General features: G+C 54.4%; 1 protein-coding gene across 1 annotated transcript in view; it reads right to left on the bottom strand.

Moving 5' to 3' along the window:
• Positions 1–1,531: 1,531 nt before the first annotated feature.
• The window catches only part of TTLL4 (tubulin tyrosine ligase like 4), a 25,689-nt gene continuing 95 nt past the window's right edge, over positions 1,532–27,125 (bottom strand). Inside the window, exons 2-19 of the mRNA XM_030485491.1 lie at positions 19,547–20,910; positions 18,800–18,909; positions 18,299–18,362; positions 16,493–16,617; positions 16,009–16,119; positions 15,174–15,250; positions 14,051–14,245; positions 13,888–13,970; positions 12,704–12,832; positions 12,006–12,128; positions 10,377–10,475; positions 9,692–9,826; positions 8,836–8,973; positions 6,902–7,004; positions 6,067–6,277; positions 3,839–3,909; positions 3,211–3,293; positions 1,532–2,393 (exon numbers count right to left, since the gene is read on the bottom strand). Coding sequence (XP_030341351.1) covers positions 2,252–2,393; positions 3,211–3,293; positions 3,839–3,909; positions 6,067–6,277; positions 6,902–7,004; positions 8,836–8,973; positions 9,692–9,826; positions 10,377–10,475; positions 12,006–12,128; positions 12,704–12,832; positions 13,888–13,970; positions 14,051–14,245; positions 15,174–15,250; positions 16,009–16,119; positions 16,493–16,617; positions 18,299–18,362; positions 18,800–18,909; positions 19,547–20,850 — 3,303 coding nt within the window. The 5' untranslated portion in view covers positions 20,851–20,910 and the 3' untranslated portion in view covers positions 1,532–2,251. The remainder of the gene's footprint in view (positions 2,394–3,210; positions 3,294–3,838; positions 3,910–6,066; positions 6,278–6,901; positions 7,005–8,835; positions 8,974–9,691; positions 9,827–10,376; positions 10,476–12,005; positions 12,129–12,703; positions 12,833–13,887; positions 13,971–14,050; positions 14,246–15,173; positions 15,251–16,008; positions 16,120–16,492; positions 16,618–18,298; positions 18,363–18,799; positions 18,910–19,546; positions 20,911–27,125) is intronic.

Raw genomic sequence — 27,125 nt, 5'->3', positions numbered from 1 at the left:
CGGGGCCCTGGCAGATAGGGTGTCAGCGAGCAATGCCAGCCATGCCCCCGCCACCGCCGCGGGGGGGGGACACGGACACTGCCACGGCCGTGCAGCGCCCGCAGCCGCTGCGCCGCCCCGCCACCCGGCAGCACCGGGCTGGAGGGGTGGCCGCGGCCCGGGGACGGCGCTGGCTCAGGGCACGCGAGGAAGGGGTGATGCGGGGATGGCTGAGGGCAGAATCCTGCCCTCCGCTCCTCGGACCCCTGTCCCCCAGACGCGGAGCTCAGCCTGCCCTGCCCGCCCCGCCCGGCTCCCCCCGACCCCATCCCGCCGCAGGAGCGGGTGGCGGGCTCAGCATCCTCCGGGGATGCTGGAGGAGGGCGGCATCCAGCCGCGGGCCGAGCGGCAGGCAGAGCTGCTGGGGACACTTTGCCCACTATGCTGCCCCCAGCCCTGCCTGCCCCTGCCCCGGTTCCACCGTCCCCGGCCACCCCCGGGTCTCCCTGCCGGAGAACCTCCTTCCTCGCCCGCGGGACCACCCCCGTCCGCCCGTCCTCCACTCGCTCCCGGCTCCATTGCTATTTCAGGAAGATTCAAATAACCCTTGGCCGGCTGCCGGGCCGGCCCGGGAGTGAGCGGGCCGGCGGCTGCGGGGCCAAAGTGGCCCCGGCTGACTCCCCGGGGGGACAGATGGACCCTGGCCCGCGGCCGGGTGCAAGGACCAAAGCCGCTGGTACGACCCCAGGGCAGGGAGGAAGAAGAATGGGGAGGCGGGGGGCTTGGTGCTGGGGACAGGCGAGCAGGGCTGGGGTCACAGGAGGACACAGTGCTTGCCCTGGTCCCGATGGCCCTTGTCCCGCAGCGGTGCGGGGAGGGGGGGGTGGATGGGGCCGGACTCTTACAGCTGTGCCGAGCCCAGGTCCTGCCTGGGCACCGCCGGGTGCTGGCAGCAGGGAAGGGAGCAGGCATCTCCACTTTCGGAGGCTATTTTCAGGTGCTGGAGAGAAGCCGAAGAGCGATGAGATTGTCACCAAGGAGACGTGAGAAACAGAGCCTAGCTCCGGGCAGCGGGGGGCTGCAGGGAGAGGGGACGGAAGGGCTTCCTGCAAGCCCCAGGGCCCGCACACAGTGCTCAGCACCGACCCCGGCCCCCGGCAGAGAGCCAGAGCATCCCCCTGGCAGGAGGTGGGACACCACCTAAAACCAGCAAGGGACAGCTCAGGGGACCCAACCCTTCCTTCCCCTGCTGCAAGGCTGGGCTGCTCTGTCCCCACCGGTCAGTGATCTGCAGGAGAGGCCCCAGGACACAGGGCATACCCCAGACCCCAGCTATGCCGGGAGCTGCTCCCGCATGCAGGGGGGCACACTTACCTGCTGTGGGGCAGCAAGAACGACCCCCAGCTCAGGGAAGGACACAGAACGGTGAGATGCTGGCACAAATCCTTCCTGTACCAGAGCCTGGTGAACTGTGGGGAGAGCCAAGCTGCTCTACAGACCCAAAAGGGTTAGGGAGGCCCTGATGGAGGCAGATGGAGGCCAGGAGAGCAGCTGAGTGCTAAACTTTAATAGAAATCCTTAAGAAACAAAGGGAAAAGAGCAGAGCCCAGAAGAGCACCAGCCTGCAGCCCCCACACACATGCTGCAGCTCACCTGGGAGAGCTGGCAGACCTACTGTCCCCACAACAAACCCCACAACTGGTACCCATGATCTCTCTGACGTGCATGACCCAGGCTTCACCCAGGCCCTGAGGCTGAAGGGGGGACCCAGGATGTTGGCACAGGCATTGAGAAAGGATGAAACGGGCCAGTTCAAAGTCCCAAGCCCTGTTCCTTCCAGAGGAGCAGACTGGGGGGTGGCTGTGGACTTCTCCAGGGGCTGGGCTGCAGCAGGGCAGGAGCAGACTCAGCTGCCCACAGTTCAGGACAAGCACATGGAGACACAGGCGAACAAGGGCTCAGCCATGCTGGTCGGCTGACGCCAAGCTCAGCCAGCTCCCACACAGCAAAGAAACCACCATGTCAGGCTTTAAGAGCAGCCTAGGACAAAAGCCAGCTAAACCTCAATTGCCCAGGCTTTGCTATTTGTTTTAAAGATGGAAGTCACACAGGTCTCCTCTTTACTCAGTAAAACATCCCTCTCTAAAAACAGCCCCACAAGTCAGTGTGCAGTGCAGAGGGGCTCCCACAGTCCTTGCTCTCCAGAGCCAGCTCCTGTCTCTTCCTTTGAGGTAGGTTGAGGTGTCCCCAGGGAGGGACCGCAGCTGCCTGGTCACATCACCAGGGCGGTGTCAGAAAGGCAGCCAGCAGGTTTCTGGTCAGCTCCACCAGTGCACTTGTTGAGAGGTAATTTCTGAGCGGAGCTGGGCTCCAGGCATCTCTTGCGGCCCTCACCAGCTGAAGACAGGAGCGTGCTGCAGGAGAAAGGAGACCCCGTGCTGCTTAGGAACAGTGAGAAAGGGCCATGGTGCAACATTCAGCTGCAGTATCATTACACACAGACTCAGAAACAGGGCTGCTAGGCTCACCTACTCCATCTCCTATCCCAGGCAGCGCTACTCACTTCAACAGACATCCCAGACACTGATGGGACTTTAGGGTCACAGCTTGATCTCCCTGCCTGCGCATAAACCCAACTCCATCCTGGCCTGGGCACAGCAGCAGGAATGCCATTCCTTCAACAACAGAGACCAGGGGGGTGCCTGCCCTCCACTCTGGCTCACCTAAAGGCACCCCAGTCCTTCACCTCTGCAGGAAGCTCTCAGGGCCAGCAGCACCCATTTTGCAGCCCAGCTTTGCCCAGGGAAGCTGGCAGAGTGTGGCAGACCCAGAGGCCTCACTGCCCCGCCAGCCCCACACTGCAGCAGAGAGCCTCTGCTCGCTGCTGGCCCCATCAGAGCCCACAGAAGTGGTGCAGGTCCATGTGGGGAACATCTTCTCAGCACGTCCTGACCATGACAACCCCAAACATCACCCACTCCCGGCTGTTCTGGGCCTCACTCCCACCCGAGCTGGGCATTCCGTGCCAAGGAGACATGCTCAGTCACATAGACATCATGCCAGCCCCACCAGTTGGCTCCCCAGGGAGCAGAGGCTGGCTGCAGAGCCTGCAAGCCAACCTGTTCCTCTCCCCTTAAACAAAGCTGCTTTCCCTGCTGCCAGGTCTCTCTCAGGACACCACTCCTAAAACCACACTGAACATCATGCACGCCACAGCCACTGCAAACTCACCCCAGATTGCCCAGTTCCAGTTTGCTGAAGCCATTTGATTGAACATTGCTTTTCTGGAGGAAGAAAGACTTTGGCAGTGACCACTGCAGGAGGAGAGAAAGACAATCAAATGGCTATTTCAGTTGTGGCAAAAATCCCTCAAGTCTGCTGTGCTCTGCCCTAGCGCGCTTCAGCCTCACTGCTGTGCATAGTCACTGCCACCACACTGTTCCCAGAATAGCAGAGCAGTCTTTGCTCTCTGCTTGATGAATCCCTCTGCTGTAAGTGGGAGCAGAGCATCTCGAGGTCAAAAGAGTGGGCTTCTTTCACTGGATCAGCCTGCTGTAAGGCACAGGAGTGACAGACAGAGATGGCTCCCTCACGGAGGGGAATAAAGGGCAGGCCAGGTGCCAAATATGTAGGGCTGTGCCTAGCACACCCAAGGATATTCAGATGCAAAATATTTGGAGATCTGATACACTGGGTGGACTCCATGTTGGTGGGAGATAGAGAAACATGTGAGTTTCCAGACTCCTGGAGGCCTTAAGAGGGCAAACAGGTAGGGCAGGAGGTAGAACAGCAGGTGTTCTGCCCTACTCTACCCAAGCAAACCACCACCTCTCCCTAGCTCATCCACAGCCATACGCACCATCTGGGCTAAATCCATCCCTGCCCCAGTGTGGTACCCTTTGACACACCAGTTCTTCAGTAGCTCCAGACCTGGGAAGTGACAGAAAAGACAAGAAGTGAGAACGAACGACCAAGTTCACAGAGAGTTAAGCCTTCTCTGCTTGGGGCACACAAATATGCTGCGCGGAGTGAACTGACCATGCAGTACATGTTATGCCACAACTACTTGACCACGTGCCTGAGCCCAGCAAACACGGGGTAAACCAAGGGCGTTCACCCTTTGTACGAGCGAGCAGCGTGTGTGTTGCCGCAGTGCTGCCTGCCTCCCGCCCAGGGAACCACACGCACCGTGCAGCAGGCTCAGCTAAGCAGGGAAACTGGGGCAACACGGGATTTGCCAATTAGACCAGACTGGGCTGTCCCCCTGAGCCCAGTGCCTGCCAATGGCAGCATCTGATTTGGGCTCTACCCGTGAAAGTTCCTACAGTACAAATGTAGAGCAGCTTTGCTGTCACCAGCCCCTTTCCCAGGGGAGGGCAGCTCAGGCAACTTTCTCCTTGCACAGCACTCTGCAGCATCCCAGCACATCATCTCCTCCTTGCACGGATCCATCTGGAGCTCGACCTGGTCTCCATCCCTGACAGAGGGCAAGGCTGGCACAGACCGAGCTCAGCACTCGTGTGACTAGAAAGGATCGTTCCTCCAGCTGCACACAACATGTGCTTCTCCAGAGCAAGCAGAGCCATGTGTCCGACTGCACTGAACAGGCTCCACTTCCTCCAAGGCCTCCTGATAGCTGTCCCCACCTCAACCAAGCTCCCTGCTAGCCCAGAAATACTGTGAAATCCAGGACTGCTCCCCTCCTGTTTGATTTTTTAAGAGCTTTAGAGCCATAACACAAGCTAAGGGGCCTTGAGATTTAAGAACCAGCAGAGCAATGGCCAGGAACTTGATGCTGTCCAGCTGGGCTTACTGTGATTTGCTATACGATACCAGGCCTGGCTATAGGAGGAATCTTTGCTGTCCAGACCCTCCTCCTCAGTGACCTTTCAGCAAGCCCCAGGACCTTGGAAGAAAACCCCATGTGTTGGGGGCTGAGGGGAGCAGGGCAGCTCAGCAGCTGTGCTCCGGTTCTCTGCACCAGCCCGGGCTTTGCACCTTGTTGCCCTGGGAGAGAGGAGGGCTACAAGGAACATACATGAATAGGAAGGGGCCAGGGGGAGGCTGGGTTTTGCTCAAACATGAACAACGATGAGGAGATAGAGCACATCTGCTCGCTGGGCTGCTTTGGGGAAGCTGGAGCACTGATCCAGGATCCTGGCCTAAGTGGCAAGGTTCATGGCAGCACTTCAGTGCAGACAATGACAGGATCTTTCCTGCAGCTGACAGGAGAGCATCCAGCAAAGGTATTAGCAAGGCAAAGGATGACACATGCTGACAGCACAGCTGGAGAGGGCTACGAGGTTACTATCTCCCTGTGAAAGACTGTTACTGACCCCTTTAATATTTGCTTTAACACCAGTGAAAAGTAACAAAAGCGTATTTTTCCTTCTCTGCATGACAGCCAGGCTAGGAGCACACATACAGTCACATCAGTGGAGAGCCAGCTCCTGCAGAAGCCTCTCCAGCTAGATCAAATGCTGGATGGAGAGCCATGAGCCTCTACTGCTGCCCTGATAGAGACAGCCCTGGGTGAGAAGGCATTGGTCCCGCCCGCCTATGCTTCATTAAAGAATGGTTTTTTATTAAAATACAGAGTTGTGTCCTGGAAAGGTGGAAATGACAGCTAGATTTCTAGTGCTTAGGAAAAATTCCTCTGTGTGCACACTGACAGTTTTTCATCAGTTAGAAAGCGGCAGGAGACCAGGGAAAAGGCCAAATTTTTCCTTCACGAATCACCTGTAATGAGTAAAGCCCAGTGACTCCAGCTCTTTCTCCCTCAGAAGAGAGCAGATGAACAGAATAAGAGGCCAGAGCTACAGGTTGAAGGCAGAATCCCAGCCTGCTTCAGCCTCAGGGCGCCTAGAAGTCCTGCATTTACCTTACCAGAGCAGTCAGCACCTCTGACCAACTCAGAATAAGCTTTTTGTGATATCTGAAGCAGTCTGGGAGGGTAACACATTTCCCATGGCTAGCGTGCAAGCAGGCAGCTCCCCCTCAACATGTGTAGCTCACAAGTCTCCCACGACTGCCGGCAGGCAGCCTGCCTGACTCAAGTGCCTGTGCCAGGCTCTCGGATGCAGTTACCTTTGTGCTTATTCAAGTAGTATTTGAGCTCCCACTGGGTCACCAGGATGTTGAAGTAACGAGGCTGCTCGAAGAAGCGCAAGTACCGCATGGAGATGTGGGTGGGGAACACCCGCTCAAACTGCCCACGCCGGGAATACTCGTCCTCTGTCTCCACCAGGATGCGAACATCATCCGGGGTCAGGATGTCCAAGACAGAAGAATAAAAATCCTGAAGACAAGAGCAATCCAGGGTCAGGGAGAAGTGAACTACGTTTTGTTGGTTCCCTTTCCCCGCTCCTCACTCCTCAGAGTCTCTCAGGCAGAGGTCTCCATCTGTCTGAGATCTTTGGGACACACAGAAAATGAAGAAATCTAGGCTCAATGGTGACAGCAACGCTGATGGAGCTGAGGAGATCCCCAGTTCTGCAGCCCAACCTGTCTTACAGGTACTGCCAGGCGGCACACACGGCGAGCGTCCTTGACAACCTGCACGGCTTATCTTATAGGCAAAGGCTGTAAGAGCTGCGCAGAGACATAGGAGGAAGAGGCCAGTGCTCAGATCAAGTTTGGGGACTGGTGGGTAACGTGCTCCTCAGCACATTCCTATTTTAATGTAAAGACGAGCCAGTGCAGCAGTGGCTTAAGCAAACCCAATTTATTTCTGAACAGCTGTTTTGTAACCCTGGCGTTACAAGGGAGTTGTAAATGGAGTCCAAATCCAAGTGAACTGGAGTCCAAGTGCTTCCCATCACCTGGCTGTCCCCATGGAGGAGCACAAACCTGGAGAGGGACAAGGGCTGGTTGGGATGGTGGCTTGGCAGGATGGCACAAGTATCAGAGGAGACTGTTATACCTGGTCAGGTATCTTCTGCATCAAGTAATAGGCCTTCTTCATCTTCTCTGCTATGAAATGCTCAGACATCGGCTTGGGCTTGTCCTTCAAAGCACTGCCCATACTGAGGACACAAAAGAGGCAACAGAGCATTTAGGTGGAGAAGACAAAATCCTGTCATGGCAGAGCTGTTCCCAGCAACTTGTGTGAGAGCAGTGACACCCTCAGGAAGATGCCATGGAGGATCCTTTCTCTAAGGATTTCACTAGCTCCGAGATTAGGGATACACCCACAGCCTTGTGCATCAGCACAGGACCCAGGAAGGATGTGGACAGGGGAACTGGGAGGGCCCTGCCAGCTCCTCACTAAGGCATTTCAACATTCCCCTGTTCAAAGGTCAACCATCACGTCACACCCACACATGGTGCAAGAAGGCCAAAGACACATCGTGACCCAATTCACAGCACTTGTGAATTGGGTCACGGTGGGATCTCATGGGACCTCATGTTTACATCCTGCTTGGAATGCAGTTTCCTAACTACAACCACAGCTATGAGCACTTGGTATTGCATTAGGAAAGAGAGAGCTCATAGATCCAAAACTTCCTCCTGCAGCATTCAAGAACTTGAAAGAACCAAATTCAGCTCCAGCTCCACACACCATGGGAAATCCTGGCCTTTTGTACGATCTGGCCAGCAACCATCTAAACTATTCTAAGCACCCAACTGAACCGCTTGGGGATATTAGAGTCTGGCAGATACTTGTCCAACATCTTTTAACCCTATATCAACATGGCTAATTTATGCTGCTGCTGCAAAAATCATTCGTTGTGTGTGGATCTAAATAAGGAGAGCAAAGCCTGGAGGCTGTGCTCCATGGTGCTTAAGAACATACAGATCTACCGGAATGATGCCTATATGAAATAGAAAACGCCTTAATATCCTTCCAGGGCAGGAGATGTGGTTAAGAAAGCTTGTTCTTAGATGCAGGACCTCTGGTAATGCATCATCTGAACTATGTTAAGGAACCGCTTAATCCCCGCAGGTCCCTCTGCAAACACCTTCCCTTCAGCACCTCCGCTGCAAGCCGGGAAGCAGCGTGTGATCAAAGCGCTGCAGATAAGCTGGCGAGAGCTTCCTGCCTGGAAGAGGCTGTGCTCCAAGCCTTGCGCTTTACTGAAGGCACTGGGCAGGCAAAGGGCAAGAGTCCCACCTTTCGGCATGCCCATACAGGACCATGTGCTGGTACTCATGCCAGCAGGCTGCTCCTCCAGTGACATATGGCCCACAGCCACTCTGCTGCAGGCAACGGGATTGGTTTCCCCCTCACTGTCAGGTTTGAAACCAGCGTAAGCCCAAGCTATGGTGAAACACAGAAGGAGCAAGGGCCTGGGTATGCACATGCCTGGGAATTAGCCTTATGCAAGAAACATTCATGTCAGCTGCAAGGTAAGACAATGCACACCCCTACCCATAGGTCTACAGCCTCTGACACCTGCAGTCCTAGCTAAGGAACAGATCACTTCAGCCTCTGCAAAATAACAGGTGCTCCTCTTGCTTAAGGCAACAGCACATCAGCCCTGGGACAGAGAGTAAGCGGATCCAGCCTCAACACAGCCAGCCAGCCCTCCAAGCAAAAGGTGAAGCAGTGCAGCTTAGCATCACACTAGTTATGGCAGGGGGAAGCACGACTCAACTAACTGCAGAGCAAGCATAAATTACACTGGCCTCACTTCTAACTATGGACCTGCAGAGAAGGCATAAACCTTTCTGCCTTGAGGAGACCACAGGAACCAGATACTCAGGCAATTGTGCAAGTCTCTCAGACCCATATCTGAAGGACCAGCATGTTCAGGCTCCCAATAGCACAGAAATCACCATTTGCTGGGCTGCAAGCAGCCCCTAGATTAAATCCTCCAAGAAAAGAGCCTGCCACTGACAGAGAAGGGGGCTGACCTGGAGGTGGAGCCACTTCTTGTCTGTGGCCTTGAGGCCACGCTGTCCACACTGGGCAGAACAAAGCCAGCAAGGTTGAGGAGGTCCCGGATCATCTGGCCCTTGATGCTCACATCCAGAGGGGAGTTGGTGTGGAGGCTGCGGGGAGGAAGCATCACAGCACTAGAATAGAGGTGCCAAGCCCCACAGCCCCAAGATCACACCCTGGTTTAATACCAACTGGGGTACAAAACCCAGCCTGTCCCTCACCTCATCACAGACAGACATGAGACACGGATAGAAAAGTCCTGACAACAGCTCTTTGAATGGGGGCTCCCCCCCAGAAATGGTTCATTTCTCCACCTCTTCCCAGATTTGCTGGAAACCAGCAAATCCATCCCCAGAGCCCTGTGCGGGACCATGACTCTGTGCCCAGCTCACGCCCACCCATCTCACAGGCAGGAGAGGCCATGCTCGGGTACACTGCAGCTCCTGTGCAGCTGACACCACGCAGCCGGGTACAGTCAGCAGGCAAGGAGCTGTGCACGAGGCAGTGGAGCTGCTGATCACTTCTACCCACGCAAAGAAGAAATCTCCGCCATCACCTGTTCCCTACATTACACATCTCTCCTTGGTCTTCCTTTTTTAATGTACTCTTCCCTGGCTCCAGCTGGAGCATGCCCAGCGAAGCTTTCTGAGCTGCAGATGGATGCTGCTTTCGCAGACAGGGAGGACTTTGATTCCTGCAATCTGGAGAGGGAGACTTCAAAGCCCACAGTCTTTTAGCACAGGGTGCAGGAGACATCGTGAGCCAAATTCACTGTGTGGTAAAAGAAAGGCCATTATCCACTCTGCTGTGGCTCAGAATCTGCTTTACCTTGGAGAAATGTTGACCTCTAAGATCCAGGGCTTGAGGTTTTCATCCAGCATGATATCAAACCCAAACAGCTCATGGCAACAATATGGGCGCTGCACATACATCTTCACCAGGCTGTTCACGTAGGGCTCAGATCTGCAAGCCAAGGAAAAGGCTCTTGTTTCCAACAGCCAGACAGCAGAGCTCTGCCTGTTCACAGCACACGCTGCCAGTTCCAAGAGCGTATGCAGACACACGCTGTGGGAGCGGGTGGGCTGAGAGACCGATGAAGGCCTGTGAGCTGCTGCTGCGGTGCGTATGGATCCTGCATTGCGTCCTGAGCAGCCCTGCTGTGAGGCAGGATCTGCTTCTCAACACAAAACCCATCCTGCACCAGGGGACCTTTCTTCTCAGGCACCCTGGCCAAGCAAGGGAGCGGGTGGCAAGCTGGGCAACTTTGGGTACACCCCACCCTTCTGGCCTCCCTCCTGACCCAGAAAATGTAAGGTCTATTTACCCAGTGCAGTTACTGCAGCATGAGTGCAAGTAACAGAATGGAATGAAAGGAAAGATTCAGAGAGAAATACTGAAGCCAACAGCAGTGGTAGCATTTAGATTAAAAGGACTGGGCTGAAGGGACTGGGGAGCCAGAGGGATCAGGGTGCACCCCACAGCCAGGCACAGAGCAAGGAGTGCCAGGACTCACGCAATGATGGTTTTGATAACGATGTCCTTAATCTTCTCCCAGATGGCCTCGCTATTAACTCCCTTCTGGGTCAGGTAACTCCAGAGAGCTTTGAGTGCCCTGGGAGAGAGAAAGTAAAGAAAGTAGCTCTGTAGCCCATTGGTTCCCAGCCCTGCCAGGGGAGTGAAAGCAACAGATGGGAACCTTGACAGAACTTTTCCCTGGCACAGCCATCCTTCTGTCATCCTCAAACCCCCTAGCTCCTGGCTGCTGCCCTGCCCAGCCTCGCCCCTGGTCTTGTAGGCCCAAGCTACTAGGAACATAAATGTGTTGTAGACTTGTCCCAGCACTGGAGTAATAGGTCCCAAATTAGCACATGAGCAAGGTAAGTCAGGCCCAGATCTTCTCTTTCCCCCACCTCCTTGTCCTCAACAAGCCTCCCTTTCCTGCAGGCCTTTCCCCACAGCACTGCAAAGCAGCTCAGCAGGAATCCAGCAAGACCCCTCTGTTTTAGCTAAAGCCATTTCACTGAGGCTTTGGGGGTGGAGAAACATTTTTGAACGTGTTGAAAACAAGATGGCAGGGAGGAGCATCTCTGCTTTTATAGGAGTTTCCCACACCACACCAAGTGCTGCAAACTACCCTGACACTGAGCCAAGGATGCTCAGATGTTGCTCAAGTGAGACCATGTGGCTAACGGCCAGGAATCCAAAGGTCATGCTTCCTGCATACGAGATGGAGTATATTACAGCTACTCTCATCTTTAACGTGGGAACAACCAGCTTTGACTTGTATGGCAGTACCAAAAACCCACACAATCCCACCACCATGGGATTTCAACTGCTGGGGGACAGCAGACTCTTCTCAAAGTCTCAGTGGAGGAACAGATCACGGAACAGCAAGTCCGGGCCTGAGAAAGCAATCCTACCACAACAACCGACCTTCTGCAGCTCCCTCTGAACTGAAGTAGCCCTGCCCAGGCCCATGAATTGAGAACTCTATCCTGCACTATTTTTAAAAGATTTCAAACACCACTGTGGAATCAGAGACAAGGGCCTGGGGCCTTGGATCAGTCCACCCATGGGACAGCAAGGAACAGAACTGCTGCCAGACTGCAACCCTTCTCCTAGATGCCTAGAAATGGCACTGCTGCTCCTATTCACTCTGAGTAGTACATAAATTATCACAGTTTTGCACCAGGATGGTCCTTTTCTCTGCCTCCCCAGGGAAGTCAAGAACGAGATGGGCAGAAGCTGCCTTCTAGCCAATTTAAGCATCACAATTACCCATTCAAATTCTAACAGCAAAAAACCAGATTCTGCTTTAACCACATTGGATCGCCCCTGCAATAGGGCAAGAGGATGAATGAGCACAGATGAGAGCAGAGTTGGAAGCAGGGAACAGCACAAACACAGGCAGGATGAACAACCACCACAGCCCAAGCAGCAGCAGACAGGATGAGTCACAAGCCAGGCAGAACATCCAGATTTCACTGATTCTAACCCATGCTCAAATCACTCTGCTCCTCCAGTTTCCCCAAGCAGGAGCACACAATGCAGGAAGCACCTTCACGTTTTGGGTAATACTGAAAAAAGGCTGACTTAGCAGGGAATAGAAAGAGCTGCCCTGTGCCCTAAAAGCAGCACCTACCACTTGTGTCCCTGACAAGCAGTCTCATCCGAGTTGGACTTGTACTCCGTATTCTTCTTGTTCACGCTGTAGTTGGTCAAGTGCACAAACTTGTTGCTGAGGCTCTTAATCGAGGAGGAATACCTGAAGGAAGCAACAGGAGCACAAGTAGTCAGAGCTTGAACTGGCTGCTCCCAGGCCCACGGGGCAGGCAGAAACTCTTCTCATCTCAGACCACCCTTGGCCACCCACCAGCTCTGCTGCCTCCCTTTCCCAGGCTGCCTGGAGCAATGGGATGCAATCCCACCCTCACAGCACGTCCTTAAGATAAGACCAGAGCCTCGGCGAGCAAAAGCACTGACAGAACTGCAGCAGCCTGAGGCAATATAGTTAAAACTGGAAGAAACATCTCAGTTTCTGGTACACCAGCTCTTATGGAGTATGAAGCACAGACTGCATATTGCAAGAACTGCTTTACACTCAGCTGATCTTGCCTTGGGAAAGGTGGATAAATGAAGCATCCTCTCACATTCCTTTTCAACACTCACCTGCAGTGACCCCGTGTGTTTGCAGACTGCTTCTTAAGCAAGCAAGCTACAGCTTTAAGCATCACCCTACATGGGATGACTCCCTCCTGCCCCAGCCAAGGGCAGGTACCACAGCCACACATGCCTCAGCGCTGGGGCAGCCCCCCAGCACTGCTCTCCCACACAACCTACTTGCAGCTAGCAAAGCGAACCAATCCATCCTTGAACAGGTAGACCCTGAGGGGATCGTAGCAAGTGACGTAAACGTAGATCCTCAGGTCAAACTTCTTCCCACCAATGAGGTAGGGTTTGTGCAGGTATCTGCAGAGGGAAGCAAGCCCCAGGGGAGGGTTATGAGTTCCACGTGCAGGAATATCTCTAACCCCCATTTCAGAAGGCCTGGAAAAATAGGAATTAATGCAGAAGCCCTTTTGCACAGCATTTTTAAGTGCATCACAGTGAAAATGAGAGAGAAAAAAAGCTCTCCTATGCAGTATTCCCTTCTGCTCAGTTCCATTTTGAAGATATTTTCTCTGGCTCTAAGGCACAGTAGCTTTTCCACACCCACAAGACTGATCACAGTATTCAGGAACATTTAAGACATGCAGTCTTAGATGCAGTGGGCCACAGATGGTTTGGTTCAACAAGCAGAAACAGTTGGAAATTTTCATCCAAATAATTTGATTCTTCAGCCCACAAGTTCATGATTTTCCATAGGAAAGCTTATCACTTTGCACAGAAGCAGTGAGGAAGAACAGACAAGCCAACACAGCAGTTCCCTGTCTGCCAAACACTGGGCAGTTTTCCTGCCCTCATAAGAACCTTCCCAGAAAACAGCCTCAAACCAAGATAAGCTATTCCATTTTTCTGCAGAAGAGGGAGGAGATTCTGAAAATCCTGTTATTTCTAGAAAACCCTTTGACCAACAAACATCCACATACACGGAGGCTCTTACTAACCCATTCTAACTTGGATAAGAACAGATCTTTGACAATTGCCACTTCTTCCCTGGGACATCTCTTCCCACTGTGCTTCTGGGCACCGAATAAGGTCTGTCTGCCTCCAAAGATGCCAAACCCCAGATCGCAAAGCAGTGGGAGCAGGATCACAGCAGAGCTGAAGCTGACCACCTGCCAGACAAAAGCTCCAGAAAGCCTGTGGAGCCAGTTTGTAACCGAGACCTTAAAAATCTTCACAGAGACAGGAGCTCTCTGGTAAGCCCAGCTGCAGCATCACACCCAGGCAGATGGGACGCTTCCAGATGCAAATCAAGTGCTTCTGCTCTGCCACATAGTGGCAGCGGCCCAAACCCAGCCAGAGAGACTGAATACGAGGAGGTCCCAGGCTGTGTGTCAACCTTGCTTTCCTTCACTCACCTCTGCACCAGCAGTGGTCTCCTTTTGGGGAGCTGGCTCCATTTGTGGATGACCTGGATACCAATACCTCTTGCTGATGCTGGCTGCGAAACACAAATAAGAGGGGATCAGATGTCTCTGCAGTTACAGTGGGACAGAGGATTGAGCTCTGCTTTGCACTTACTGGTTTCACAATCCATTTCTGGCAGCTAGCTCCTTCCTCCCACGCTTTCCTGAGTAGTTTGATGTCCTGGGGCAGGATGAAGGACTGGGGGAAGAAGTTAAACTCCTTCTTACCACAGCGAGCCTGCATCTTCAACAGGTTGCGCCACAGACGGTCCTTTCTCCCAATTTGAAATGAGCCAGGGAAGTGGTTTAACTGGAAAAGAACCCAGATGCTGTGAGATCTCACCGCTTCCCACCTTCCTGCCCACCCCTTGCTGCTCCCTGCAGAGAGGATATATCCTTTCTGAACACAGTGCAGGGTAACGTCCTTTGCTCCCCTCCCAGGATTGCACCAAGAGAGGACCCACATGCTCAGAAGCCCTGCAGGAACAAAATCCCACACGGTGACCCACAGCAGCTACAAAGCCAGCAGCTGCTGCCTCATCTCTTCTGATTGTCTAAGCAGCTGCAGGGCACTAAGCCTCAGCCTTTGAGTTTCCTCTGGCAGTATCCTCAGCCCCAGCAGCTTCCCACTTGTTTCCAAACTGTATTTCAGAGTCCTGCCCATGCAACAAGTTCTGGGGACAGACAGACCCCACAGCAGGACAGACACAGGGCTGGAGGCTTCTAGCTTCCAAACATGGATGCTGCCTCAAGACTGAGCAGTTCAGAGCACCACAGCTCTCCAAAACAAACATGTATGTGTGACAGATATCAAACCTCTCGTCCCTTGTGTGTTCCCCAAGCCATGGGCCACTCCTGACCCCTTTGTGATATGGCCCTCTCTGCCAGCCCCTCTGGCTGTGCTGGCATAGGCGGCACTGGACCTACCGTTCAGTTCTGCCAAAGGAAGGACTGCTTTAAGCAACAATATCTGAACTTAGATGAGCTCACAAGTGAACATGGCTTGGCTACAGCCTCAGTCTGTACGAGAGCCACCCTCACAGCAGGGATGCTCACCCAGCTGCGCCTGTCTTTTGAGCTCATGTCCCAGCACAGGAATGCCAGCTGCCACGCTTTGGAAGGGACACTGTGGGGACAGCCTGCACAGCAAACATCTGGGCTTGAAGACAGGGGCACCCAAACTGCTCCCAACACATTCTCCAGGCACTTGAAGAAGCATAGCCCAAAACATCACCTACCTTCTGGTGCTCCTTGATGGTTTTAAAGCTGGGGGATTTCATGTGATGGCCCCAGTAACCCAGCCAGTCGTTGCTTTCTGCAGGAAAACCAGATAAACCATGACCGAGTACCCTGCCACCCACAACCCCCTCTAGCCCACCAGCACCCCACTTCCTGGGGCTAGCTGAAGTATGCCAGGGATGCTGCACAGAATAGCACAAAGCACTCATACTGGATACTCCAAAGCTGCTATGAGTGGGATCTGCCCTCTGTGTCCCATTAATAGCCCCAAAATGGTCTGTGCAGGGGTCTCCCAATACACACAGGAGCCCCGTAAGTACTGCTGAAAGATCACACTCCAGGGCATGGATTGTAGCTGCAAATGCTCAATGCTTCCCCAGCCCCAGACCTCTCCTACACATCTTTTCAGCATCAAGATCCCAAACCAGAGAACTCCCTAGCTACGGTCAGAGAGGATGGCTTTTTCCTCAACACATGGAGACAAGATGCTGCGGTGTTGGGGTTGGCACCACATAAGTGCCAGCCTCCTTAGAGTGGCAGCACCATCTAGAGGCATAGCTCAGACAAGCCGGAGCACAGCTCTGCTGCCCCACACACTGCCTCAGCTCCTGACAATCCAGGAGTAAGTCGTTGTCGTCCATGCCAGGGACAAGCCAAGAGGAGGATCAAGACCCGCAGAGCTCAGATATTGCAGGTCAGAGAGGCAGAAACGGGAACCCAGCACCCTGCAATGCCGAGCTCTGCTCGTGGCAGGCAGCCTGCCTTCTCATGCCCACAGGCTAGAGGCGGGGGAGGACATGACGTGCTGGATACTTCCAGCCTCCCACAACTTACTTTTGCTGACTCTGAAGTGGGATCTGCTAATGGTTTGCTTCACTATGTTTGGTGTGACTGTGCACATTTTCCATCGCAGCAGCTTCCTCTGTTCCCAAGGCAGCTTTTCCACTAGGAAGACAAAAAGATAAGGACAGAAGGAAAACGAACACAATACCTGCATTTTGTACGGCTGCACCCAGAGAAAGTCCCTAAGTTCACTGCACAGGCACCAGGCCTGCAGGGGAGGATGCATAGGCCCCTTTGCAAAACTAGGATGGAGCAGAGGACTCCATGACTGGGGGAGACCCAGGATGCTGGAACATTTGGCAGCAGCCTGACTCATGCTCCAGGCTGCAGGAGCAGCCATCGCTTTACTCCAACCCTTTGGATCTGACAGTGGTGCTGGGTCTCATCAGAGTAAGGGATGCTGTGTGCTGGCACCGCTGCTTGCTAATAACAGGCTGGCTGCTCTCACCCTGCACAGCAACAGACCCCAGCTCACCTGTCTCATCCCGAGTACTGAAGTAGAGAGTTGGAGGCACATTAGGGAATAAACTGGAGACAAGAGCTGGTTTGAGCACTTTCTCGTGAGCCTCAGCAGGCTGGGCCAGGCACTCGATGCACTTCCTGTGAGAGATAAAGCAGTAGGTGTTTGGCTAAAGGTGAAAATAAGCACAGGGAGGAAGAGGGAAGCCAGAAGGAGCCTTGCTCCTGATAGCAGGAATTTGCGTCATTGCGATGTGGTGCAAGTAATGGGTGCTAAGGTCAGTAACCCAGTCTGCAGCGAGGACAAGGGGGCGAGATTGCAATGAATGCACATGCCAAGTGTTGTAACCCCGTGGGTTTTGTGTTTTGCCAGGGCAAGGGAGTGGAGTTTGTTACATGACAAACCCTATAACCTGGTCCACAGGAACAAGGGGTGGAGGTTGTAATGCATATCTATACGATTCAGCTGTTGTAACCCCTGCAACACACCAAAACCAAGAGGAAGAGGGCCAGAGTTTTACTGACTGTACATCCCCCTTCTTACCACAGCAATCCCCAGCACCTGGGAGGAAGGGTAGAATTTATAACATATCTATTCAGGTTGGGATGATGCTAAAAGTAGACTTTACAATGGACATATATTCAAATATATGCCACTGCAGCCAGTGGAAGAAGCCACACCAGAGCAATCCACTAAGGAACTAAGAGCAGCAAAGAAAAGGAACCTCAACACATTGACCCCAATCTCCCAGGCCACCCCTCGCCTCACTGAAGAGACTGAGTGTAGCCAGCAGTGAGGGGGTTAGAGACCAGGACGGGGGGTGGGGAAAGAATCCTTGTAGATATACATCTATTTAAATACCAGAATCAGTAATTAAAAGTTTATCAATTGACAATTATACTAACATTCCTTGGCACAAAATTGGGTTTGCCCACAAGAGACTGAAGGCAGGAGACAGCAGCAAAGGCTTTGAGGCCAGCCCAGTGCACAGCCCACACAGAGAAGTGGCCAGCTCCCTGTTGCAGGAGGCATTTGGCCCAAGTGCTGCTTCCCCTCATCTGCCCCTGGAGGCCAACCAGCCCCGTCCTGACAGAAGCAGCTGCTGATCCAATTTGTCACCTCTGCAGGACTTTCACAGCCATGTGTGCACACCCTGCAGCACCCTGAGGTTCAACACTTGCTTGCAGGAAGTCTTCCTTGTCTCCAGGTGAGTTATGGCATGACAGAAAGCAGCAAGTTGTCAGGCAGACAGCAAAGCCCGAGGCAGCCCTGCTACAAGGGGCAGCACAATTGCATGGACCAGCTCCCACTGCTGGATTGGCAAGAACAGGTCCCACAAAGGTCTGCCAGGAGTCACAGAGGCAGAGCTCTGGTGACTGCAGGCTGACAAATCCTCCCCAGAGAAACCTCCTCCCAAAATCTAAAGGAAAACCCAGGCTCCAGGACTTGTTTTTAGGAGACAAAAGGTGTCATGGAGCTTTGCAATCCCTGGCCTAGGATGCCTCCACTCTGCTTCGTCTGCAAGGCAACAGCACTGCAAGAGCACTGTTGCCTAACCCAGCAACTGTCAGTGGCAGTGAAATTGAGAGCCCTGTTTTGATGTGGTGGATGCACCTCAGCACTTTGCAGGCTGCTGCCTGTAGCCAGAGAAGTAGCTTTGGTCTGCAGAGTAGCAAAGAAGCTCATTTACGTAGGGAAGCCTGTTACTACCTCCATTCCATTCCCCCACATGCTACAGCCCTCCTCTGTCACCAAGGAGGGCAAAGATGGACAAGTCTGGACAAAGGTGCATAGTTCAATGTGCTATTTACTGCTACTGACCTGGATACATGAGCCACAGATCCACTGGATGACATGCCAGCGGCAGAGGAAGCATCCGAGTCACCTGCAGAAGGGGACAGACTCAAGTTTTATCTCCACAGGGAGTGAATGCACATAGTTAGGAGGGGAAAAGAGAAAACAAATGCTCCAGGGGACAGACCCTTCCCAGCTGCCCCAAATCCTTGGATCCTGGGTTTTGCCCACTAATTGGTGGCATAAAAGGCAGGGCAGGGGGTGGAGCTGACAGCCCTGCACAGAGAGGAGATGGCTAAGTTTTGGAGCAGGACAGTGGTGAACCCCAGCTTGCTCCCCAGAGGAACACACACAGTTCCTCCTTGCTGCTATATCACTTTTGGATTCAGCACAATCTCTAGGTCATCCTGAAATGACAACATGAACGTAAGACAGGAGAGAGCTGTGCTCACCCCCAGCTCCCAGAGAGCCCCTACACTCCCCACCTCAAGGCATGGAGCACAGCCTCCCCAGGGAACCAGCACTTACTGTCCTCATCCTCCTCCTGACCGCTGCTCTCATCCAGGCCATCAGGAAGTTCTTCCTCTGCTTCATCCTGGGGATGGCTCAGCTCCAGTGGCGACTGCTCAGCAGTGACACTGGGACAAAGGACATCACATCAGAAGGAGTGGCACATGTTTTCAAGGGCCGAAAGACCCAGAAGCCCATCAAGCAGCATGAGATAATGTGGACAGGGCAGTGATAGCACTGCCCTCCCTGGTGCTCATGTACAAGCACTGATCCCAACCTAGCAAGATGGAGAGGCCCCAGAGCCGCCAGGAAGAGGCACAAAGACACCCCCTCCCAGCAGGACAGCAGGAGCTCTGTCTCCTTGCTCCCTCCCTGGCTGCACCAGCTCTGCATTCCTTTAGGAACCCATGTCTCTGCCCAGGAAAGCCTCTGGACCTGGCTCAACAGCAGGCTTCACCCAACATACACGCAGAGCTTGCCACAGCAGGCAGGGCCCTATGACTGTGTGGGGAGTGAGCCAGAAATGCCACACAGCAATTCCATACTGTGGCTGAAGGAGAAGGTGGAGGGGCTCAGAGCCACGTGTGTCAAGCTGGGGTAGCAAAAAAAGCTCCCCCTGCACCAGGATGCTGCAGATGGGTTTTGCTCAGGAATGCAGCCCATGGTTATCCTTATGGCCACCTCCATAGCGGCTACAGTGCATCCTCTCCCAGCACTCACAGACGCAGCAGCCAGCCCAGCCCATACCGCCACCCAGCTACTCACTCGAGCTTTTCTGCGAGCACAGCATGGGCCCATTTCTCCTCTTTCTCCAGTTGGACTGTGGACATCCGAGTTGCCACCTCAGCGACGGCCGTGATGTGCAGAGGCTCTGCTCTCACCGCGCTGTCCGCGGGGCACGGGCTCGGGGTGCTCACGTGCCGGCAGTCAGCACCGCGCTCGGGGGAAGCGGCGCACGAGGCCAAGGGATGGACGCCGACATGCCTAGTGCAGCCAGCAGCACCATCGGTGCCTGCAAGGCTCGAGTTCCTGTTAAGGCAATGGCTACCTGGCTCCAAGTTGCGAGGAGCGACGGTTTCTTTTGGGGTGAGCTGTGCTGTGATGTTCTGCCTGCACCTGCTGTTCCAGTTGGACAGGCTGCCCATGTTCGTAAGGGCAGAGCTTTGGACTCTGCGTGCAAAGCCATTGCGTGTGGCAGTCTGTCCGGCCAGCTGCTGCACAGCCTCTCGGATGCGCATCTCTGGCTCCTTTTCCTTTAAGCTGTGCGTTCTCCTCTCAGCATCTTCCCGCAAACACTGGTCCTTCCTGAGGGTTGCACTGCTGGGCACAATGGTCACAGAGGGGACTGCAGTTTGCTCCACTGCATGGTTGCTGCTTTTAACTGCTCTGTTGTCCAGGCTACTGGGGGAGCTGTCTCCATGCCCAGAGTAGGACAATGAGGTGGTGGGGAAGCTGTGGGTGTTTTTCACCTTCTTGATCTCCAGTGACTGAGGGAAAGGCACTTTAGCACTGCTTGGCCGTAGGAAGGAGTTGTTATTTAGCACTGGTCTATAGAAACTGGAAGCCTGCTGACCTGAGCTCAGGGCAGAGCCTTTGACCCCAGTCTCAGAGCGCTCCTCTGCCAGCACAGGTGGCAGGCAGGGTTCTGTCAGCAAGGAAGACATCACCCTTCCTGTGGCAGAGGCAGTGTCCGGAGGGCTTCTGAAAGGAAGCCCATAGGGCTTGGGTCTGAGGCAGGAGTGTCGGTAGAACAGAGTGCTGCTGCCTGGGTCCGGGCAGGGCTGGGCCGAGGATGGGCTCAGGAGAGCATCTTCACTGGGGCATGCGTGGCATAGTGATGGTGAGCACAAGAAGCAGGATTGCTGCAGAGGGATCCCTGAGGGCAGCAGGCTGTGGAAAGCACTCACATGCGTCCTCTCTAAATTCCAGATGGGTTTTGCCTGCTGCTGAGTGAGGTGCCAGGCCCAGCGCAGCTGAGCTCTCCCTGCTGGAAGGGTGCCAGACTCAACCCGGACACTCTTCTCCTGTGTGGGGCCTGGACTAGCGTGTTCAGGTCCTGCAGAGGCCATATAGAGCCATAGCACATAGGCACAAGTGAATCAGTCATCTACAGCAGCATCCCTGCTGACCTGAAACAAGACAACGGCATGAAAGGCACTGTTACCCCAGCAGGGCAAAGCACCCGGCCCGGTGCCCAGGCAGGGAGCAGGGCGAGCTGCTTTCCCTACAGGATGAAAAACCACGACTCCATCTGCTGAGCTCCCTGAGAGTCTCCTGGGACCAAGACAAAGGAAGAGCTGGCATCTCACAAGAAACCAGAGGACACAAAGGACAACTTAGAGAGGTCCCTGGGAAAAGTGCTGTGCACAGGAAAGCTTGTGCCCTGCAAATGCGGAGGGGTGCGTGGCTGCCAGCCAGGGCCACACGCAGCAGCCCCAGCACAGCAGCTTTGGCTGCAAGGACAGAGAGGCTGCCTGCCTTGGACCTGGCATGGCTGCCAGAGCCCATTCCCACAGATCGGCATCTCCAAACCGCGCCATGTGCTCCACCACCAGCCCTCCCACACCCAAAACATCCGCTTCTTTTTCTTCTCCCCGCTCCTTAAAGTGTCAGCTCCCAAGGTCACACAACTAGGTGAGAACCTCAGCCCTTGCTTTTAAAAGGAACGCTTTTCTCACTTTCATAACCCCATAGAAAAGCTCGACGAGGACTGAGGGCATCCTAAAGAGCTCAGGACTGAGAAAGCAGCAAAGAGCAAATGCAGGGCTGTTCTAACATCAGCGGTTGGGGTTCCAGCAGAGCCTGGCAGTACCACACACACATGTACCTCCCCACTGCAGTCCTGCAGAAAAGTCTCTTACAAGGAGGAACTGGCAGACCACTGAGCTGCAGATAGGTGTCCTGAATCCTCCTAAAATGAACTATTGCACCATGCCAGCAAGATCCTCTTGCCTGAGGGGAAGAGAAAGAGACAAGAAACCACGTGCCAGATATTTGTCTTGCTTTAACACATGCCCGGAGGGCCCCTGGATACAGCCGTGATAGGAATTTGTAGGCTGCCTGGCTTGCTCTTCCACCTTCCAGCCCTCACAGGCTTACATATTTAAAAGCAAAAAAAAAGCATAAAAAGCAGGGTAAGCGCAGCATCAACCATCACCCTCTCAGTTTTCTTGCAATACACATACACGCTCCTTTCTCACCTCAAAAATCACTTTGCTGCAGCAGTTAAAGCATAGCTGAGAGACCCTGGGGCTGCCCTGTAGCACCACGACAGCTGCTCGCACCCACTACAGGGCTGGGTCAGGCAGACCTACACCCTCCAGAGCTTCTCAACCTGTGAATTAGGCCCTAGCCTCTAGCACAAACAGCATCCCAAACGGAGGCGGTACAAGGCAGGAATGTCCCACACAGGATCCCAGAGGAGCTGTATGTTCCCAAGAAGCATTGCTGCCCTGCCAAGCTCTGCAAGGAAGCATAGAAGGGGTGAGGTCCGCTCCATGCTCATGGCTGCGCTGCTCATTCGTGCTGACACCGTCACACTGGGCACCGCTGATGAGGACAGGGCAGCTGCATCCCTCTGCGAGCTGCAGCCCAGCGGGACTGAGAGCCGCGGGGCAGGGAATCCCACACGCTTCACACAACGGAGCTGTACTGCACTATCGGATCGCTCCCTATCTGCGCCCAGCAGCAAACCCGGCTGTGTTGTGACATTCACAGCGATTAGCAGAGAGCAAAGAGGCTGCGGCTCAGATGCCGCCACCCGCCCGGCTCAAGTTTCCCCCCGTAAACAAGTGAGTGGCTTCCGCCAGCAGCCCCCCCGGACGAGCTCGGAACACAGCGCACCCCCCGCACACCAGCGAACGTACAGGTGAAAAAGGAAAACAAAAACACAAGGAGGGGAATGGAAGTGTCCCCCACGTCCCTGCCTCAAAGGGGACTGTCGCCGCAGCATCACCGCGCACGCTGCCAGCTTGGCCATCGCCTGTGCTCTCACCCGCCTGTGAATGACCTTGCACAACCAGCCTGCAGTGAAAGCCACCTGTGCCTCATCTCCACCCGGCTTCACAGCACAGCTATCAGTGGATCATCCTGCTATAAAAATAAGTGATTTGGCCTAATGAAGCTGTAACAAGGGACGTGAATCCTACAGCCGGCTTAGACACAGGCGTGAGCATGCCAGCCGCAGCTCTGAGTGACCCTGCTCTGGAGTGACAACAGCGGCAGAGATGTGACCAGTTCAAGCAGGGGGTACTGCCAGCAGCCCTGCAGGAAGAACATGCTGAGCTCTTCTCTGGAGTTTTGTCTGGCACAGGACAGGGGTGCCCTGGAAGCAGCAGCTGTAGAAGGAAGTAGCAGGGCCTTTTGTACAGCTTCCAGGCAAGGATAGTGCTGGCCAAGGGCTAGTAACCACTGCTGTCTGCCTGTGGGAATGCAGAAGCTCAAAGCTGGGAGCAGGAAGGATAAAAGGAAGAACATGACCCTGCACGGGGCAGGCAATGATGCATCCAGACTGGCAACACCACTTCATGCTGCCTGTCCTTCCCCCCATCCACACTCCTGTCCCACCTCCCGTGTTCCAGCACAGCCTCCTCTGAGTTGCGCCTCAGCCTGCAGCCTGGCTCCTGCGCTTGCTGTGAGGACAGTTGGGCAAAGCAGCTGCTGAACATCCAGGAGAACCAGTGAAGATGGAGGCACTTTCACAGGCCGGGCTATGGACACAACAGGACAGCAGCTGCCATGTCCCCATGGCTCTGGGCATGAACCAAGGTAAATCCCTGCTGGTTACCAGTCTGGGAAGTTCCCCATTTACGTGTAACTCGGTCAGTTTTGGGGTGGAGGGAGGTCACAGCTTGATGCAATCCCTAGTTCTGCCAACCCAACCCTGCAGCAAAGGAGCAGGAGTCCTTTGTGCTGCTCGCAACAGCAATAAAACTACACTTGGAAACTTCATTGTAGAAACATGAGCTGAGAAAAGCCCAGAGCGGGCTGGCTGGGCTGAAAGTCAAACCCAAACGTCATTACTAGTAATTAATGGATTTTGGCTTGGACTTATTGACACACAAGATAGAGGCCAAAGCTGTCACTGCTGGAGTGATCATACAGCTGCCCTCACAATTATTTCTCTAGCACCTTTAATTACTGCTCGCGGGCTTCGGGACGTCAGCTGGAGCACTGCCACTGCCTTTACGAATGTCACCTCCGAGGCGCCGGGGCCACCTCACACCGCAGCCTGCGCGCACCCCACCAGGCATCAGTGGAAGGTCCCTTGTCGCAGCCCTGCCTCCCCCGGCGTGTGCTCCTCGCGGGGCAGCGTGGCAGCTCCTCACAGACCCGTTTCTAGCAGGGAAGGATGAGGCTGGAAGAGCCCAGTGTGCACATCATGCCTCTGTCACGTGAGCTGAGCCGGGGAGGTTATTTTAAACGCAGCTGTGGTGACACGCTTAAAATAACAAGAGCTTGCAAATGTATGAGCTGCAAGCCGACCTGATAATGTGCTGTCAGCCTCACGCAACCCAAAGTCACAAGGGGGGGTTGGCAGACAACTGTGATTTGCTATTGTTTTCTGTGCCATTGCAAGGTGAAATATCTGTTCTTTGCCATTATAAAGGCTAACATCATTTCTGCAATGAGACCCGAGTTCACACCAAGTTCCTCACTTGCAGCTCTAGGACTTTTGATTAAAGCTTGAACAACCGAGTTAACAACAATGCAAAATAAAGAGGGTTTAAAACCAATATCCATTTCAAAATAAGGGTTTGTAACCCTTCAGAAAAATGTGAAACTCTCAACAAGATCAACTGCGGTGAGCTGAAACCAACTGACCCAGAGTGCCTAAAGCCGCTCCTACACCTGGTACCCAGGTGCTGTTTAAACAGCACGGGAACACTCCTCACCTACATCAGCTCCTGGAAACAAGTGGCCTCAAGCGCAGTCGCACACCGAGACAAAGCAGCACCTGAGGCCACCCACAAGCTCAAGCTGAAGAGCAGAGCATCCTGCTGGCCATGAGAAGCCCACGAGGACAAGAGAGCTCAGAGACAGCAGGGCTGCCATAGGAACACCGGCAGCACACAGGCCAACAGCGTGGCGTGGTGCTTGGCCACAGAGCCAAGCATTGCTGCTCCCTCCCAGCTCTAGTATTGTCCTGCAGACCCACATTTGGGGTGCAGCAGGGCACAGGATGATGACTGATTTCTCTCCTGATCAAGACACCAAGTTTTTACTTGGCTACTCAGGTTACAAAAAAGATACCAGCGAGAAACCACCCACTGTGGGGATGCGTCAGCAAATTCCACCTGCATCCTGGGATTCTGTTTGTGCCCGGCATTTGCCCTGGGGCTGGGCCGTCATTTCAGTTCAACAAGCTGCAGTGCTGACCTCCGCTCCACGCTGAACAGAGGGGGCATGAGAAGTGCATAGGTGCCCAAAATGATGCTTTAACTAAGTGGAGGCTGCCCTGCAAGAATGGAGCAGGCCCAGCACATGCTCCCATTCCCAGATGGGAGGGAAGGAGGGAGGCAGACCCTGCGGGCAGCAGCAGGGCACTGGACCAAGCCATGTGAGGTCTAAAGCAGCTTCCTGCAGCTCCGAGCAGACAGTGAACTGAAGCATCCTCAACTGAGCTTCACAGGCAGAGAATTACGCAGCAACATGGGGAGCGCATGGCCAGGAGCACAGGAGCTGACAGGAGGTCAGCACAGCTCCCTCTGGTTTTAGGCAGCCTGGGCACACCCTCAGCCTTTGGCAGAAAAGCAAAATGAAGGTCGAAGACTCAAGGTGAGTGGAACATGAACTGTCAACACACAGCGAGGAGACAAGAACTATCCAGTTAGTTCAAAACACATAAAACACATAGTGCATCGTCTTTTCTTAATAGTTTTTTCTGAAACATATCTGGAACTGGAAGAAAAAGCTCCCAACTCTCTCCTTCAGTATGTGATGAGGACCCTTCTATATCTTGGCTGGGGTGGGAAAGATTCCTCTGGAGGCATTGCAACCACCTTACCCCATAGAGCAGTCTCTTGGAGTTCAGGAGTGGAGCAGAAAGAGATTCAAGTTGGGAAGAAGCCGCCAAATACTCCCAGACTTGCTGCACAGGAGGAAGTCAGGAAATGCCAAGGAATGGCACCCAGCCAGGCCCACATGGCAGCCAAAGCCCTCAACCTGTGTCGGTGACACATCTCCATGCAGGCATCATTATCTGGGGACAGTGGCATTTGGCCCCATCAGTGTCCTCCTTGCAATGCAATCCCTGCTATGCTGAGAAGGGCTCCAGGCATGACTGAAGAGAGGGAGGGGATGATCTGTCATCTACAAAGTTTGTCCAATACAAGCTTAAGGACTGCAGCAAGAGAGCAACGCAAGGACAGACAAGCACCACTATCTGCTGGGTCCAACCACTATAAGAGTCAAGGAAAAGTTATGAGATAAAACTGTAATCAGACCAACAACTCGCTGTTAATTCCCCCAGACATCACATGCCTGCTCAGTGAGGAGCACATGGCAAGGAGAAAGAGAAGCCACATTTCAGGGAGTCATGTAGGGAGGGTTTTGATGTGGAGCTGTGGGACTGAACTCTGCCTCCCACAAGACAGCAGCAGCCTGGCCCGGCAGGGAGGCAGGAGGCTGGCACAGCACCGCGGGGCTCCACTCTGCACTACTCATTCCCAGCCTAGGCCCTGGGGGCATTCAGGAAACACTCCAGGCTTGCCTCAACTCCTCTCACAGCTTTGCTGTTCACCTTGTGGAGCCATCAGCTCCTTTTTACAACACCTGTGCAGCCACGCCAGGACCCTGCTGGAAGGATTAACAGCCGAGCTGCCCCAGCACCCACTCAGGTCCAGTCCAACTCAGCTCCATCCTCGCTGCTGCTGCAAGGGAGAAGCTCGCTAGGGCCGTGGCTCGCAGGGGACACAGGTCTTCCTCCTCCCCGCGCTCACCCGGGGCACACGCTCAGTTTCTCATTTCTTCAGGTGAAAGTCTTTAGAGGCCAAAGGCGATACGGAGACGCTCCGCCCTGCCCCAGGAGCGCTGGCCAGGCCGCCGGCCCCCGGCCCATCCCGCCGCAGAGCATCCCCGGGCCGCCCTCCAGCCCCCCAGGGCCCTGCCCGGCGCACCCCGAGGGGACACAGGGTAGTGCCACGGCGAACCCCCGCGGGAGGCCTGAGGCTAGACAAGGACCCTCCTCGGGGCCTGGGCACGGCGGGACCGCACTGAGGCGGTGCTGCGGAGGCAGCGGCGGGGAGCCGAGGGCCGCAGGCCGCGGTGGGGACACTGTGGGGGACACGCCGGGGAGCACGCACAGCCCACGGGGGACGAGCCCCGCTCCCGGGAGGGCTGGCAG

The sequence above is a fragment of the Strigops habroptila genome, chromosome 5 (genome assembly GCF_004027225.2).
Source record: "Strigops habroptila isolate Jane chromosome 5, bStrHab1.2.pri, whole genome shotgun sequence".
NCBI classification, from domain to species: Eukaryota; Metazoa; Chordata; class Aves; order Psittaciformes; family Psittacidae; genus Strigops; species Strigops habroptila.
The sequence above is the reverse complement of the archived record's forward strand: the minus strand, read 5'-3'. Positions and strand labels throughout refer to the sequence as shown.